General features: G+C 54.2%; 8 protein-coding genes across 8 annotated transcripts; 5 read left to right on the forward strand and 3 right to left on the reverse strand.

Annotated features, from left to right (window-relative positions):
• Positions 1-889: 889 nt before the first annotated feature.
• PG985_000542 (uncharacterized protein) lies at positions 890-1,504 on the forward strand (the record flags this gene model as incomplete). The annotated part of the gene is made up of 1 exon (XM_066820311.1): positions 890-1,504. One exon carries the CDS (start codon positions 890-892, stop codon positions 1,502-1,504), a length of 615 nt encoding a protein of 204 aa, XP_066691190.1.
• Positions 1,505-1,847: 343 nt separating this feature from the next.
• Positions 1,848-3,432, reverse strand: PG985_000543 (ribosome biosynthesis protein RRB1; the record flags this gene model as incomplete). The annotated part of the gene is made up of 3 exons (XM_066820312.1): positions 1,848-2,421; positions 2,465-3,143; positions 3,228-3,432. 3 exons carry the CDS (start codon positions 3,430-3,432, stop codon positions 1,848-1,850), a joined length of 1,458 nt encoding a protein of 485 aa, XP_066691191.1.
• Positions 3,433-4,220: 788 nt separating this feature from the next.
• PG985_000544 (uncharacterized protein) lies at positions 4,221-4,758 on the forward strand (the record flags this gene model as incomplete). The annotated part of the gene is made up of 2 exons (XM_066820313.1): positions 4,221-4,491; positions 4,568-4,758. 2 exons carry the CDS (start codon positions 4,221-4,223, stop codon positions 4,756-4,758), a joined length of 462 nt encoding a protein of 153 aa, XP_066691192.1.
• Positions 4,759-6,057: 1,299 nt separating this feature from the next.
• On the forward strand, positions 6,058-7,551 carry PG985_000545 (uncharacterized protein; the record flags this gene model as incomplete). The annotated part of the gene is made up of 1 exon (XM_066820314.1): positions 6,058-7,551. The coding sequence occupies one exon, from the start codon at positions 6,058-6,060 to the stop codon at positions 7,549-7,551; it is 1,494 nt and encodes a 497-aa protein (XP_066691193.1).
• A 942-nt stretch (positions 7,552-8,493) lies between these two features.
• Positions 8,494-10,071, forward strand: PG985_000546 (glycoside hydrolase family 10 /Carbohydrate-binding module family 1; the record flags this gene model as incomplete). Its single annotated transcript, XM_066820315.1, has 4 exons — positions 8,494-8,833; positions 8,901-9,004; positions 9,195-9,321; positions 9,410-10,071. The coding sequence occupies 4 exons, from the start codon at positions 8,494-8,496 to the stop codon at positions 10,069-10,071; spliced, it is 1,233 nt and encodes a 410-aa protein (XP_066691194.1).
• A 242-nt stretch (positions 10,072-10,313) lies between these two features.
• PG985_000547 (protein-tyrosine phosphatase-like protein) lies at positions 10,314-11,107 on the forward strand (the record flags this gene model as incomplete). The annotated part of the gene is made up of 2 exons (XM_066820316.1): positions 10,314-10,390; positions 10,459-11,107. 2 exons carry the CDS (start codon positions 10,314-10,316, stop codon positions 11,105-11,107), a joined length of 726 nt encoding a protein of 241 aa, XP_066691195.1.
• A 754-nt stretch (positions 11,108-11,861) lies between these two features.
• On the reverse strand, positions 11,862-12,274 carry PG985_000548 (uncharacterized protein; the record flags this gene model as incomplete). Its single annotated transcript, XM_066820317.1, has 2 exons — positions 11,862-12,019; positions 12,079-12,274. 2 exons carry the CDS (start codon positions 12,272-12,274, stop codon positions 11,862-11,864), a joined length of 354 nt encoding a protein of 117 aa, XP_066691196.1.
• Positions 12,275-14,497: 2,223 nt separating this feature from the next.
• PG985_000549 (amidase signature domain-containing protein) lies at positions 14,498-14,839 on the reverse strand (the record flags this gene model as incomplete). The annotated part of the gene is made up of 1 exon (XM_066820318.1): positions 14,498-14,839. The coding sequence occupies one exon, from the start codon at positions 14,837-14,839 to the stop codon at positions 14,498-14,500; it is 342 nt and encodes a 113-aa protein (XP_066691197.1).
• Between the last annotated feature and the right edge of the window lie 1,653 nt (positions 14,840-16,492).

The raw sequence follows: 16,492 nt of genomic DNA on the forward strand, positions 1-16,492 counted from the left end.
CACTACACAACACGAAGAGCATGCGACTGGACCCAGTTACGGGGCCTCTGGCACAGACGCATCCACTCCTTCAGACTTGAGTACTTCTCATGCAGGCAGCCCTCCACTCCATGGCATCGTGCATGAGGCTCTGCCATACACTTGGATTCCCCAGCTAACATCGGATCATGACATACCATTGCACCATGTGGTGAGCGGCGATGGGCTGTCGAGCCTTGAGGATGCTGGCCTATGGACCCCAGCCGATCCAGGTTATACGAATGATTTGTCCAACATGCAATGGCTAGATCCACAACTCATCTTTCTGCTGGGTAATACCAACACTTCAACAGGAGTAGATCCCCAATACTTTGAGCCTCAAGGGGATGCGGCTCTGACTCACGCCATCCAGATTCCTCAGAGTTCGCCTTCTTCTTCGGTAACCTCCAGTCTTGATCAGGACTCACCGAACTCGACGGTATTCTCACATGAATCCTCTGCCATTGGGGGATTTCCATGTAGCCCATCAGGGTTGACAACGGATGCCCTCCTCAATGCCACATCGGGTTTCCTTGCGCCAGACTTCAATCTAGCGTATGGCCCTGGATGCGAACATCCCGGTAACGAACATCGCATACCAACAGCTTGTTCCCATAAACAACCGAGGCCCCGTCATCCTGCTGACGAGAGCAACTCTTACCCTAGTTATAACTACACAAATATTGCCTCGATGGATAGCAAGTCAGCTCCAAGTCACCCCAACAACCCAAGGAATTCGATGGACAACCAAACCACCTGGACCGCAGAGAATTCCCAAAGCTACACTCGATCAATGGGAGCCAACCAGAGGCAGCCTGGTGAAAGTCCCAATAGGAAAAGAAAGCGTAGCTCCAACAAATCCAGCGCAACCATGTCTGGCAACTCGCCATCCACCCAGGGCAATGCTCCCACGCCCGCGATGGACCCGCAAGAAGCCAATCCCATCCCAAGCACGGCTCCTCCAGCCGAGACACTACTGGCGTGCCACTTCTACAAGATGAACCCGAAGCAGCACTCCAGCTGCGCAGCCAAGACCTTTCAGTGTATAGGCTCGCTCTGCCAACACATACGTCAAGTGCACCGGCCCAAGGGCTGCCACGACTGCGACGGCTGCTTCCAGCCCTTCGCGTCCGAAACTGATCTTCACGCGCACGCGAACTCGGGGACCTGTCGACCCACCGGCGGTGTTAAGCTGCCCGTCGTGTCCCGCAAGCACGGCACGCATGGGAGCAAGTGGTACACGGTCTGGGGGCAGCTATTCCCGCATCTAGCGCCTCCCCGTTCGCCCTACCGCGACGAGAACCACGAGATCGACCAGTTTGTGCAATCCTTCCTACGGATTTTGCAGACTTCTATGCCGGATATGCTGCCGCAGGACCGGCAAAGTATCGCTCTTCGGCTGAAGCGCGAGGCGTCACGTTGGCGATCTGAGCCGGGGGAACCCTTGGATCACACGCTTATACCAGCCGGCCCGCTGGCAACATAAGGCGATGAGACGCTGTCTAATCAGGGTTATTTGATCAGCGTGAAGTCCAAGTGGCCGAGCTACAGCTGTTGAAACCGCGATGATGTATATAACTATAGATACAACGGTAGTCTGGTAGTACGTGCTTGCATGGTGCTTTTCTTTACTTCATTCAGGGGTCATTCAGCAGGATATGTGCAGATACTCGGTTTCAGCACTGTATATCGCATTACTTGATCATCATCAGAACATGTCTCATTCATGTGGTATCCTAACAAGAAAGAAAGTTAGCCTCCCATAGCCCCATGGGAGGATTCTATATTTTGCCCCCATCTCATCAAACCCCGTCCATGTTGTTGCTGGTTTATTTCACCGCAACACCATAGACCACAGGAATAGGCCGGAATACGCTGAACTCGCTACCCGTAGCCACCAGGGTACCCGGGATCTGGGGATGCCAGTGCACCTCCTTGGCGTGCTCTACGATATGCTCGAACAGCAGCTGAGGGGGCATGTCCTTGACGCCAGCGGTATCCTTGCTCTCCTCGTCATCGATCTCGACCGACAGATCCCACAGCGTGACCTTGTTGTCGCCTGCCGCCACGGCGACCATGCTGTCGTCTGTTGGGTGCCATTCGATGCTGGTGATCTGGTCCCTGTGGTAGTTGAAGCTGGCGATAGGCGACGGCTTCTCGTCTCCACCCTTCCACTGGCGGAGATCCCAGACACTCCAGACACCGTTGTCGTCGCCCGTCGCCAACAGATGCGTTGTCAGGCGAGACCAAGACATGACGTTGACGTCGACACTGCTGACTTGGACAGTGATGGCGGGCTTGCGGCTCTTGGACCTGATATCCCACACGCGGACAGTGCCGTCGCTGGACGCGGAAGCAAAGACGGAGGCCTCCTGCGGACTCCACTGGATCTCCTCGACACTGCTGGTGTGGCCCTGGAAAGGCCGGGTATCCGTCACCCAGCCACCTCTCCTCGGTGCGCGTCGTCATGTAAATCATGCCATCGTTGTCACCAGTCAGCAGCTTGCCTCCGGGGAACAGAGGCGACCAGTCCAAAGCATAACCCTCCGACTTGTGCGCGCGGATCGTGGACAGGGGCTTGTTCTGCTGCGGGGAAATGATGGTGCCTGGGTTGTCGAAAGAGGCAAGATGCGGCGTGATGTCGTGGATGAGGACTTGGGCAGACTCGGTCATGGTGGCGACAAAAGTTTGGCCAGGCACCGAAGGGTCCTGAGAGGGGATCTGGTGGGCGCGTATCCGGTTTGTCGTCGAAGTGAGCGGGATGGACTTGGATTCGAGGATGGGGTCGGCCTGCTCGTCATCGTCGTCGTCGTCCGAATCAGAGTCGTTGTCGTCAGTTCGTTCCATGCGGCTGAGGCCGCTGAACTTCATAACCATCAATTGGTTCTCCTTGTCCTTGCTGGCTTCAGCCTGGGTGCCGGCAACCGCGTACATGGTAGCCGGGTAGGCCTTTTCTCGCTTGTCGCCCAGACCGTCACGGACGATATCGAAGGATAGACACGGCCACGGAGTGCTCAGGTTGTGGAGTAGTTCGTATGTTCCCAGATCTGGTGCCAGGTGCTGGCCTTCCTCCAGCTTGTTGCGTCCGACGATGAATGTGCCATTGTCGACCTCCATTCCATTGGCTAGTGTGTTGCGAAGTCCAAGTCAGTAAGTTGTATTCTCCCTCCAGCAAATGCTGATTCCCATTTGTCGCATAGTCTACTGACCTGCAGCTTCTTCAGCTTCGCGTTCGGCATCTGGTCGTCCGTCGACGCCGGCCTCCAGGACCTCGTCTTCGCTTTCGAACTCATCCTCAAACTCGTCCTCGAATTCACCCATGTCCTTGTTGTCGTCAATGTCCATGGGCTCAGGACGGTCACCTCCCTTGAGGGGGGCGCCGCCGCTCTCGGCATCGGCAGAGCGCTTCGACATGGTTGCTGGGCCTGTAGGGAAGTTTCAATTGTGCAAAAGATAAAGAAGAAGAGATACAAGACTGAAAATGTCCTATTTGAAACAATTGGTGCAGCCTACGCTAGACTCGTCTCTTATCGCCGTTTTGGTACGAGGGTGTCGGCGGGGTCCCAGCAGCTCTCAATTTTTTATTTGAATTATTTTCTGCCATCTCAGGACCCCGCGATATGTGGCTGATGCGAAAATTCCCATGCATGGGATTAGCGGGCGGTGAGCGCAGCGGTTCCACACTGCGCCCATTCCCGGTACTTACTGGCTTCAAATGAACGGCAGAAGTAGGTTAGAGGAGAGATGAAGTTACAAGCAACTAATCTTTCGATATCATACTTCGTAATTGCCCATGAGTCCCTCCGCAGCGGTAATTCAGCCACCGAGGCTCATGAGCTGTGAATTTGTATGTATGCCCGACTTTGACGTGGGTAGAGGAGCTTGATGGGTAATTGCGGATTGAAGATGCAGATAGATGGGTGTGTACTGTAAGGTACGTCACCAGCTCCCCCATGTGGACCAGCACCACCTGGCGGCCGTTGTGTTTCAATACCCCTGAAACACGCAACTGTCAATTGTCTACGGCGACGACAATTCCGGGCACTTTACTCTACAAGTAGCTGTCGTGCACGATCAACCACGTCAAATCAGCTTCTCTTCCCCTTTTCAAAGAAGTCTGGACACAGCCTTTGCTGCACCCCATTCGCCAAACATCGAGTATCTTATCCTCATAGCCCCTCTTTTCTTAACATTCCAATCAAATGGCTTCCCTCATCAGGTTTGCCCTGGCGACCGAGGCCGTCTTCAACGTCCTCGGGGCTGTGATTCTCATCGTCTTTCCTCAAGGATGCCTATCGCTGGCTGTAGCATCCTCGGCCTCGATTTCCGGCAGCGCTGCCCTGCTGTGCCAAGTGTTTGGCGCCATGGTGCTCTCGCTGTCCGTTCCGCTCTTCTTGTGTATCCCCGACTCGACTGCGGTGTATGAGAAGCGACGCATCGTCTACAAAACCATGGCCGCTGGAGAAATTGCTTGTAAGTGGATTGCCCTCGTTCTAATAGTCGTATCTGCCAACAAGCGAGAGGATTCGGCTAACCACGAGACCCGCAGTCATCATCCTCTTTTTGCGAGCCTCGCAAGATTACGAGAAAACTGGATTCACTCCAGAATTTCTCACCAGGAGTGTCATTGGTTTTGCGCCCGCGCTGGCCTGGCACTCATACGCTGTTTTCGTCAATCCCGCCATAATGCGGACTGCGGGAGCCGCCGCACCTCGTGTTGGCGCCAAGAAAGAACAGTAGAGTTGATCCCTGATCGGGCCAAGACTCGCGTGCGTGGATGGCTTACAGGCGGACGACATGCTTTCACGCGTTGACGGGATTTGCTTACCGTGTCGTGGCACATACTGCACCTGACGAGAATGATGGCTGCATCGCCGCGCAGGGGCTACCGAAGCGCACTCACTGCTCGCATGACGATGGCTTTACTTATATGGCTGCGTAGGTAATGTCGCTTCGTCTGCAACAACTACATACTATTTCGAACGTACGATCGTCATCTATTTTCGATATAGCGGCTGTGACGTGGGCTGGTCATATCTTGGTTGGCCAATCAGCCAATCAGTACGCCCTGGCCAGCAGAATGGAGCATTCGCAAGACTTTTACTTCGTAATTCATGGTTGACTCCACGAGCTGAACAGCATGGGTCGACGATCTCGATCGGGAGTATGGGTCCAAGGACGGCTTTCAGCTCATGCCCTGTGCTGGTGCATTTCAGCTTCAATCGAGTCATAAGAACATCATTGTCATTACTACCTTGTCCTTAGAAAGTGTTCGTGCCAATATATCTCTATTATTAGCCATTTGTCCAGCTTACACGGCACAGAGCACTCATTACCCCTGGTCGTAACCGCATATGACCGTAGCGAGCTGAAGTCTGAGCACTCGCCGGTTTTGGTAACCAGCTAGCCACAGCCCGCTCTTATTGGCCCCGTCTCTCGGGCTGCGATGCCGCTTATTCGCCGCTTCGCTATCCGGCTAGTATTTGACTGCTGTTAGACAAGTCAGACACCCCATATAGCGGCTCCCAACCGAGCGAAAGCACCATCCGGTATAGCAGGGGTCTAGAAGTCGTCAGCGGGTGTCCCCGGGGTCTTGGGGTCTTACCTTGCTGTCACTAAGCGAGGCGATTCGCTCGCGCTACCTCGATGATTCTTCCTTTCAGCAAGCACCGGAGCGTCACCAGTGGTGAAATTTGGTTCATCGCAATTGCCCGAGGTGGTAATTGGTGGCGTACCTAACACATAGACGCGGATGGTCGGCTTAGTTATCCGGTGTAAGCGCGGCAGTCGCCCTTACTTTCTCAGTGTCAATAGGCTCAACGGTGTGGGCGCATGAGCTGAGACAACACATGGTGCTGTTGTGGGCATGACCCATCGGGCCCAGGAACCGGTTCCTTGTTTTCCTTCATGGTCCCATTCTTGCTTCTCGAGGGAGGTCTGACAGCATGTCCGCGATCTATAAGATGGAGGATCAGTCGCCTCTCATCGAGACTCTCTACCCATGGGTCAGCGAACCTCGGTAGTTGGACTCAGCCCACCATGCGCACCTTGAAGATGTTCCTCGCACTAGTGTTGTCTGCCGTAACCGCATCTAGTGCGGCAACTCTGGCAGTGCGTGCCGACACAGGGGGTACTGCGTGCGCTGCCATAGCCTCCAGTTTGGGTGACGCTCAAGTCGCCATCAGCCACTTGAATGCCTCGTACATCGACAGCAAGCACGACTACTGGAACGCGCGCCAGAGCAAGTACGCCCCGTCTTGTGTCGTCTACCCGAGGTCCTCGCAAGACGTCTCGGTGGCTATACAAGCCATACGTGCGAGCGGCAGCCGCTTTGCCGTCAAGGCCGGCGGGCACAGTCCCAACAATTTCTTCTCGTCTGTGGACCGGGGCGTGCTCATCGACTTCAGGTCAATGACCGCCAAGTCGTACGACGCAGCCTCGAAACTGGCGAGCTACGAGCCTGGCAGTAACTGGGGGCAGCTATACGACTTCTATCAGCAGTATGGCCGCACGGTCATGGGAGGTCGGTTGAGCGGCGTGGGTACCGGTCTCGCCTTGGGGGGTGGCCTGAGCTATCTGGCACCGCAGTATGGCATGGCCTGCGACTCTTTCAAGGAGCTCGAGGTGGTCTTGCCGAACGGGACCATCACCACGGCCTCCGCCGGGTCCAATCCCGACCTTTTCTTGGGCCTCAGGGGCGGTGGTGGCAACGCCTTTGGGATTGTGACGAGGTACACAGTTGAGAGCCATCCGATAGACACGTTCTACGCGGGCACTCTCATCTATGTCTTGGACCACAAGCAGGCAGTCCTCGAGGCAGTCCGCGACTTCATCGCGCACAACGAAGACCCCAAGGCCAGCATCCTGGCGACGTACGAGACGCTGACGACGCCGGACTTGCTGCTGAATCTGGACGAGGTCATCATCGTGTTCATCGTATACGACGGCGCGGACCCGGGTACCGCGTTCAAGAACTTCACGCAGATCCCCCGCCTCCTTGACACGAGCAAGCCCGGCAAGACCTACACCGAGGTCGCCAACATGCCCATCCCGTACACGGCGGAGCTGAGCCGCGCCGACAACATCTTCCGGATCGGCGCGCACCAGATCTCGGGCGACGCCTACCGCGAGGTCTACGACCGGTACGCGGCCTGGGCCCACGCCCACAAGGGGCTCTACGTGTACGTGTCGCTCAACTTCTACCCCGTGTCGCGCAGCATGACGGACGCGAGCCGCGCCCGCGGCGGCAACGCCATGCAGATGCCCGACGGGCCCTGGTTCTGGGCCAACTACATCCTGTCGACGCCGCCGGGCATGCTGCCCGACGTCTACGACGCGGTGCAGGCGAGCTTCCGCGCCATGGTCGAGGCGACGCCCAGCGCGCCGGGGCTGCCGCTGTTCCTTAACGAGGCGGCGGTGGACCAGCGGCCGCTGGCTTCGTTTCCTACGTATCCTCGGCTTCAGCAAATCAAGCGGAAGTACGACCCGGAGGGCTTTTTCGCGAGCAAGACGGGTGGGTGGACGTTTGATTGAGTTTGACATCAGACTGCGAAGGTGTCAATACCGCAACGCATCGCAAAATGACGGTGGACACACGGCGTCGGGGAGGTTGTTTGAATGATAAATCTCTTATAGTAATATCACTCTATTCATCATGTTCCTCTTGCATTTCTTGCAGAGCTTCTCTCAAATATGACCAAAGTAGTAACACTCAAGTCGATTCTCCCTTCTAGCCTGAGCTTAAAGTCCCGGCCGTCGCTTCCACGAAGACAAGCTTTCCTGGCAAGATAAACGACTTACTCTCTGTAGGCGAAAACCTGAAATGGCATTTCTGTAGCAATGACAAGATTGATGTTAATCCCTGCTGGCAATGACCAACATCTGATGACTCTACCGTACCTAACTGCTTTATTCTGGTTTGTTCCTGGAACGGAGCCTGCAGCTTCCGCACTTCTTTCCCGGGCTTAGATTGAGCCAACTCTTACTGAAATGAGACCCATCTCGGGCCATGGATACCGCTCTCCTCCTGGCCAAACAGACGGTGCTAAATGCTCAATCCACCAAACAAAACAACCCATGCCAACCCCAGAATTTTAGCATTGCAACTGCGTAGTGCTTTGGCGAAGGTGGATCCTCGTATTCCGACACATGCAGCTCGTGCCTACCATGGTAAGCAAGCAAGATGCTAATAGTTCTCGGAGTATGCAGTCATAACATTGTGATTCTGTACAGAAATCGGGTGTCTTGGGGGTAACAACGGCCAAATGTGGCGTGGTTTCATGATACGACTATACACGCAAGTCCACCATTTTTTGTCCACCAACCAGCTTCATTGCGACACGGAGAATGAACACCTCACGGCGGGCTTTGCCAGCATGGCGTTTCTTTCTCTTTATATACGGTACCATCCCTTCTAAGGAGCACTGATTCTGTACCGCCTTCTCCCTCATCCTTGCAGACGATCATTCCGTCACGATGCAGATCAACGCCGCACTAGCAGCGGCTCTCTTCGCCATCGCCGGGCCCGGCGCGTTGGCGCAGCTCAACCAATTGGCACAGGCCGCAGGCAAGAAGTACTTCGGGTCGGCCGTGGACAACTCGGAGCTTTCAGACCAGCAGCTGCTCAAGTTCCTGACCAACAAGAACGAGTTCGGGCAGATCACCCCCGGCAACGGCCAGAAGTGGCAGTACACGGAGCCCAGCCGCGGCCAATTCAGCTACGGCTCGGGCGACCAGATCACCGACTTCGCCAAGAAGAACGGGCAGATGTTGCGCTGCCATACGCTGGTGTGGCACTCGCAGCTGCCTGGTTGGGGTTCATCTGTCCCTCCCCCTTGCTCTTATGGGTGCCGTCTTTGGTGTATGCTGACCAACCATCACAGTCAGTAACGGTCAGTGGAGTCGGGATACTCTGACTTCAGTCATCAACACCCATATTGCGAACGAGGTGGGCCACTACAAGGGCCAGTGCTATGCATGGGATGTAGTGAATGGTAAGTTATTAGCTCTACTACTACATGATAGATCATGTATGGCTCACTGACTTGAAATAATAGTATGTGTTATCCTACGACCTGATCTTCATTATGGCTTAATGCTATGCGGTTGAAACATATCTCAACAAGGAGTCCCGATATCATGATCACAAACTAACTCATATTGTCGCCACGTACTAGGAGGCCCTAAACGAAGACGGTAGCTACCGCCAAAGCGTGTTTTCCGATGTGCTTGGTGATACCTTCTTCGCCATCGCTTTCGACGCAGCTGCCAAGGCGGACCCGAATGCTAAGCTCTACTACAACGGTAAGTACCCCGTCTCTCGTTTCTTATAAGGAGCCCTGAAAAGCATAGATGGCAAGTGAGGAGATGCTGATGATGGGGACTCCAACAGACTACAATCTGGAGACATTGGGCGCCAAGCAGCAGGGTGCTGCACGGATCGTCAAGTTGATCAAGAGCGCCGGGAAGAGAGTTGATGGTGTTGGCATGCAGGCGCATCTTATCGTCGGGCAGTCTCCTTCGCAGAGCACGTTGAAGAGTGTGATGCAGTCGTACCTCGATGCCGGTGCCACGGAAGTCGCTTTCACGGAGCTGGACATTCGCTTCTCCAGCCTGCCAGCGTCAAGTCAGGGACTGGAACAACAAGCCACCGACTACGGTGCGGTCACGTCGGCCTGCCTGGATACCGAGGGGTGCGTGGGCATCACCATCTGGGGCTTCACCGACGCACACAGCTGGATCCCTGGCACCTTCCCCGGCACGGGCGACGCGCTACTCTACGACAAGAACTACAACAAGAAGCCCGCCTACTCTGCCGTCAGCAGTATCCTCGCCGCTGCGGCCCAGACGGGGGCTCCCGCGCCCGGCACCACGACTCTGCAGACGAGCACAGTGATGACAACGTCGGCGCCCCCGGCCGCGACTACGACGGCTGCCGGGTGTAGTGTGGCGATGTATGGGCAGTGCGGTGGTCAAGGGTACAGTGGCTGCAAGACGTGTGCGAGCGGTTCGGCTTGTAAGGTATCAAATGATTGGTACTCGCAATGTCTATGAAGGACGGCGGAAGCGAATCGGACTGGAACGTGCAATAACGTCGGTGCCTAATTGCAAGCGCGTTTCGTATAGGCTTAGCCCCCACGTTAGCAGCGTAGCTAAGTGGAGATTGTCAGCATGGAGAGTGCCATGATGCACCAAAGACCCAATGTCCAGGTTTTTCCATCTGCATATATTTATACTCGCGCCTGAGTCAACTCAAACTCTCATACTTATAACCCCGAGCTATAGAAAGCGTCAGAATGACTTACGTCACCCATGCGGTGTCTGCGGACCCCATCAACCAAATCGACGCGGTTGAAGGCCTGTTCATATCCGAGTGAGGTGATTTCTTTCAGAACGAATAGGCGCCTAGAACTGACGGTTTTACAGCATTACTGTTCCCAGGTCTTCGGAGTTCATGGCGAAGTACGGGATAACTCACGTGTTGTCCCTGACAGAAGACCGGGACTGGCCGGCGATCGCGCTAGAATCGGGGTTCAAGCAGCTAACGGTGCCGCTCATGGACACTCAGCTGGAAGACTTGCTCATGTACCTGGATATGCTGGTTTTGTGGATCGAGGACGCACTCCTCAGTGAGCGACCGACCCAAGATGGGGAACAGGGTCGGAAGCAGCAGCAGCAGCAGCAGCAGCAGCTGAACCCACGGCCGCAACCGCGCGTCCTGGTCCACTGCCTCCAAGGCGTCTCCCGCAGCGGCGCGGTGGTCGTGGCATACACGATGCGCGCCCTCGGGCTCGACTACGACGCGGCGCTGGACGTGGTGCGCCGAAACCGGCCCGCCGTCAGCCCCAACCCCGGGTTCGCCGACCAGCTCCGGCTCTGGCACCGGCTGCAGTATCGCATTTTCTCCCCCGTCGACAACACCGCCGACCCCAACCTTGTGGCGGCCAAGCCCGAGTACGAGAGCTGGAGGAGCGGCCGGGGGATCCTGATGTCGAGGTCTGAGGAAGAGCGCAGAGAGGCAAACTTTGGCTGGGCTAAGAGTATCGTTGGTGCGCTGGAGTACCGGCGGCGGTCCTCTGCGACTGCATGAGGTGAAGAGAGTCTCTCTGCTTCTGATCACAAGTCGTAAGGGCCATTGAAACATCAGCCAAACTTAATGGGACCCTATGGTCCTTTCCCAAGTACAGTAAGATATAATTTGAAGGTTTCTGACATAAAGCATTGCTCCGTTGAAACGTCTTGATCTACTCCGTAAATTCGACGTGATATTGAGTATGTATTCACGCATTTGGAATTTGAGATCTTCATCGTTAATTATGGACATGGATATTGAGATGTTTGGGTCAAATACTTCTCGGGGCCCTTTTGATCGAGGATGACGGTGTCTTGATGTTAATTTGAGAAGTGTGTTTCTATATTAGCTCTTGTTATGTTTTCGAAATCGCAAAAGCTTTCGCTTCGGAAAGAGGGACCATGTCAGCGAGGCGCCACCGGAGGCTCTTGCCTATTTGTATATGTGCCCATCTTCTTACTTACCTAGATAAGCTTAGTGACCCAGGTCGCAACTGCTTTGTTCATCTCCGAGCTAGCATATCATATCTTGACCCACCGCTACAGTGTTACTGTTTCTGGACCTACACAACCTCGCATTTTGGTACATGCTTTACATGATGTTACATCTTGCTCGTTAGTTAGTACAGAAGAGGAATGTCAAATCACGAATATGCATGCAGAGAGACTTGAGTATGCGAGCCAACAAAGGTATGTCTCTTTTGTCCGAAACTCGTCGGATCTATTTTAAGTCAACTCCAGACCTCCCATCCGACTATTAATATCCTTCCACTCTAGTTAACCTTAGCCTGGTTCAGGTTGTTGATCTGCTTGGCACCGTCCTGGATCTTGCCGTTGGGCAGGGCGAAGCGGCACAAGACACCGGAGCGTTCCTTGACGCTGTTGTCGCACTTGAGTTGGCTCTGGGCAACACAGTTCAGGGCACCACCGCCTAGAGAAGTGGAGATATGTCAGCAATGTCCTTTTTTTTCTGGATGGTTTTTTACTTACATTGAGCGGGGCCACCGGGCACACACTTGCCAGCCTGGCCGTTGACCTGGCAGGCATCCTGCTTCAGGGACTTGTTGGCGACGCAGCAGCCGCTGGCGGCCTGGCGGGCGACGTTGCGGACACCCTCAGTGTCGACGATGGCGGCAGAGGAGACGGCAACGAGGCCAAAGAGAACGGCGGTGAATGAGAACTGCATCTTGACTGAAGTTGGAGTTGGTGGTATGGAACCTAAAGATTGATGTGCAGGTAAAGTGTTTGGAAGTGAAAGTGATCCGCTCAGCGGGGAAAGAATAGACGAATGTAGATCTGAAGATTGACTGGGAAGACTGGCTTGGGAAGGGAAAGGAAAAGATGTGCGAATTACGGCGGCCGCGTGGCTCTCTTTATGCTCTGCCATCTTGCGGGCAGCACGGTCTCATTGGGCGTTTCCGCCATCTGCCACAGGGAAACCGCTTCTGAGGGAGGAGTTCATTCTACAGCTCTGCGACCCTGCGATCCTGGCTGTGGCCCCTGACCGCGGAGACGAGGCACCCCAACCGACCAGTCAGACGAGGGTCCGTCGGCTCGTACGAAAGAAGCAGTATAGCGGCCAAGCCATTATGCGACGCTATGTCGAGGCGAACCAGGCAGCTGGGTGGAGTCGGGCCAGGAGGCTCTGCTCGCAGCTTGACCTAAAGCCGTGTGGCTTTGGGTTGCGCTACCGCTTGGGGAAAGAAGCTTATCGAGGAGACGGTTTCTGGTCAATGTCACGCATCGCAGGGGGACAGACCACATTGGTGGAGCAGCACGAAGCGGACCAACCAGAGGAAACGGCTGGCGAATGCTCGTCGCTTGTTGCGACCCCAAGTTTTGAGACGTCAGAAAATCCGAGGTTGAGACGAGACGAAACGAACTGACAGGGGTGTGCGCCCCTGGTCGCGGGCTCGTCTCGACTTGCATCAATGCGTGGATGAAACCGTTGCGGCCAGTTCTAGCCACAGTCCCTGAATCTGGCCAATCACCGGCGGGTATCTGAAGAGTATGGAGGGACGCCTCGGCTCTTGCTCGCTTATTATGCTATAAGGTTAAGTTGAAGCCTATTAACCGTATATTTTAAACTCCAGGACATGCTTAATCTGCCTACTCCAGTTACATCGTGAGATCTATCTAATGGTGGGTTGTTTGTTCAGCCACAATCTGGGTGGGGCCACTTCAAGTGCTGTCGCAAACAACCGACAGATCTTGGCGATTGAATTGTTAGGATGATCGAACATTGCTACCTATACTATATTAATGGCAATCTTCCTTGTTAGCCGAACAGCTAAGGATTGATCAGCAAAGCGATCATTGTTCTGATCGACGGGTAAGTCGGCTAGTCATTCGCACCTAGTTGCTGCCACTCACTGGTAAATCCCTTTTTGCACCTTGGCGATCCGAGTCATGTCTCGTCGCTGCTGGTAGTGTTACATCGCAGCATAAGCTGCAATGGGTAACGGTGGGGTCTTCAGAGGAGGTGGTGGGGCTGAGCCGCACTTTATCTTCCTGAACCGTTGCTCCGGAAGACATCGTTTCCGTTCAGAATGGGTGGCCTATGGAACGGCAGGCCTTCCAAGCTCGGTGGGTATTGGTTGCGGTGGCCAGTCGAAGTGGCAGTCGCCAAGGGGATGACCGGCCCTTCTTCGAGGACTCAATTCAACAGCTCCCATCGGCGCCAAACAACCCACTTGGATGGCTATTTGGTCCCAAGGCCCTTGTGTCCTGATGACCCTGGGTACTGCCCAGGCATCTGTGGCCGGCCAAAAGTGGCGCGATGGTCCAAGATCCAATACTGGGAGGGCCAAAACTCAAAAGAAATAACATCCAATTTCTCGACCGGAGCCCCCGGGCTCCCGTCGATACTACAACGGACCTTGGCATCTTCTAACTCTCCGCAAACTGCCCCTTGCTGACCGAGGCTCAAGTGGCGGCGCCAGGAAGCTCTTGCTTACTGCTAACCCCTATGTTTGATGTCCATCGTCTTCGTCAACCTGCATCGACCAAGTCAGTTAGCAGGCCCTTCTTGTCAGGTTGCTGAACGCATGACTCTCTGAGCTCTCTTGTCTGGTAGTCTTATGGGAGACCAGGGCTAAGTCAGTCGGTCCTAATCATGCTCGCGGACGGAGAAGTTTCCTTGCACTCGCGCTAATCGGTCAAAAGTTCGACATAATAGAGAATATCCATTGATTCTCTACCTTGGAAGTGTTGGATGTCTGATGTAAACAACATCAAGTCTGGAGCCCTACTACTGAAGCAGGGTGAAATGAGCGCACATCGGGCCATCGGGCCGTCGAGTCACATCGTCGCCTGCTTCAATTATCTCTTGCTGCCTCCCTCTTTCAGATCCTCGCCGAGTCCAATGTGCTGGCTTCTGCAAGCTCAAGTTCTAGACTACTAATGCTGCCTAGTCAGAGGCCTCGGCGCGGTCAGCAATTGCATCTCCACTCATCAGAACCATGTCGATATCCTCCTTCGCAACGTGATATATTGAGCCACTCGGAAGTACAACATTGGGTGCGATTGTGTAGAAGTTGCCTTCACACAGCCAGTCGGGATCAACGCCATGAGGGGGCATCAAATACCCAGCACTGGCGTTGTCGATGAGGACATCGAGCAAGCCACCCGTAAGCTTTTTGATCGTGGGACGGCTTGCCGCAATAGACGCATCCAAACTGTCATGAAGCTGTCTGCCATTGTCAGAGTTGAGGCATCGTAGGTGAGCCGACGCCAGGTGGCGTACCCGCATGGTGATATCTTGTCGACTAATAAGGTTTCTTGGGAAGGCTGGTCGGGGCCTGACATGGTTCACGGCTCGGGTACCTTGACCTTTGTTAGGCAATAAGCCAGATGCCAATAATACACTTCGTAGTCGGCGAAGGTAGGGTTCGTAAAAGGCTTCGTACCATCCGGACCATGTTAAAATCGCTTCGCAACTCAAACAGCGCAGCCACCCGAGTGGTCGAACGTTCTCCATAGAGGGCAAAGCCTTCAGTTCCATGCCTTTATGGGATTATGGTTCTCTTGTTGCAGCTTTGACAATCTTGCACTGCATCACCGTTGCACGAGAGCCCACTCTTGTTTGGCCGTCGTGTTCGTGTCGCCGTTTGTTAGATGCGTAGCATAGATCCAGGGTCTTTTTACCATTCTTCCATTTAAGGAGAACCCAGTCAGCCCCGCAATCCTCGCAGATTCTAATGTTCGGGTCCAATTCGCTGGTCTCAAGGTAAAATGTCCGGGGCCAGGTTTCGCCTTGTGGTTCGGAATCTTTTGCAGATACGTGCCCTATGATCGCTTTCAGCACAGGGTTCCAAACGCTTCGGCTCTTTGTAACAGTCTTTGTAAGACTTGGTCAAACATACCCTCTTGTAGCCTTGGTGCAGAGGCCAAGCCTTGTTCAACCCACCGGAGAAATCTGGTAGGTTGAGGCCTTGTCGAAGGGACCTATTGAAGTCATAGCTAATCTTTGGATGATGTTCGTTGTAGCCTTCAGGCCCTTCTCTATATGACCCCAAATATGTGAGAATCAAGCCCTCGAGTAGGACCACCACATTTTGTGGGACAAGATCTGGATCGTCAGGGTTCAGAACCGGGCAAGCGAATAGTGCCCCGACGCGGAAGTCCATAACGGTACCCCTGTTGTCTGGAGAAACTATAGTGGTTGAAATCGGTCTCTTTCCCGGCTTTGGACCCTTCACGGAGGTGCTGGTGTATTCGCTGCGCGCCGCCCGTTACGGTAATGCTGGAACCAACATAGTGGCAAATCTCGAGCGCTGACTTCGGGTCAACACCTGGTCGGATGCATGGGACGCTCTTTATTCATGTATGGTCGTCTATCAAAGGACGACGTCTCTGTTTCTGTTGACCATAGGGGTGAAGATGCCAAGATACAGCAGCCAATGGAGCAGCAATCCATGCCAGAACGGGCCATATGCCTGCCATTTGGACAAAATGATTGTCTGTATGAGATGATTTGTGGGGTGGGCAAACGGAAGAATCAAGCTACACCCCCAATAAACACACCTACTTTGTCAATTGCGGAAAGTGCGATTGGGAAGCTTGCAACTAGAAGCTTAGAGTGCTCGTTACGTCCTTAGGTGGAACCCACTACAAACAGATACTTGATGAAATTGTTCACGCAACTCCTTACAGCACTTGCTTCTGGGTAAATTCCTTCTATAACTGACGGTTTCTTATGCAAATTGGTTGTACTACGTCGTAGTGATTAGTCACTTTCGATTATAGACACACCGATCGACATCAGTTTCGTCCTAGTTGGATGGCTGTCAAAGAAGCTGGCCTCTTCTCTGAAATCACGCACGGCGCCCTGGAACCTTTCAGCTAGATCTAGCAATTGCTTTATCTTAGGCCTTGGGCCTCGTAGTAGGTGGGACGACCATGG

The sequence above is a fragment of the Apiospora marii genome (genome assembly GCF_038362585.1).
Source record: "Apiospora marii strain CBS 49790 chromosome Unknown utg000001l_segment0_segment0, whole genome shotgun sequence".
Lineage (NCBI taxonomy): Eukaryota > Fungi > Ascomycota > Sordariomycetes > Amphisphaeriales > Apiosporaceae > Apiospora > Apiospora marii.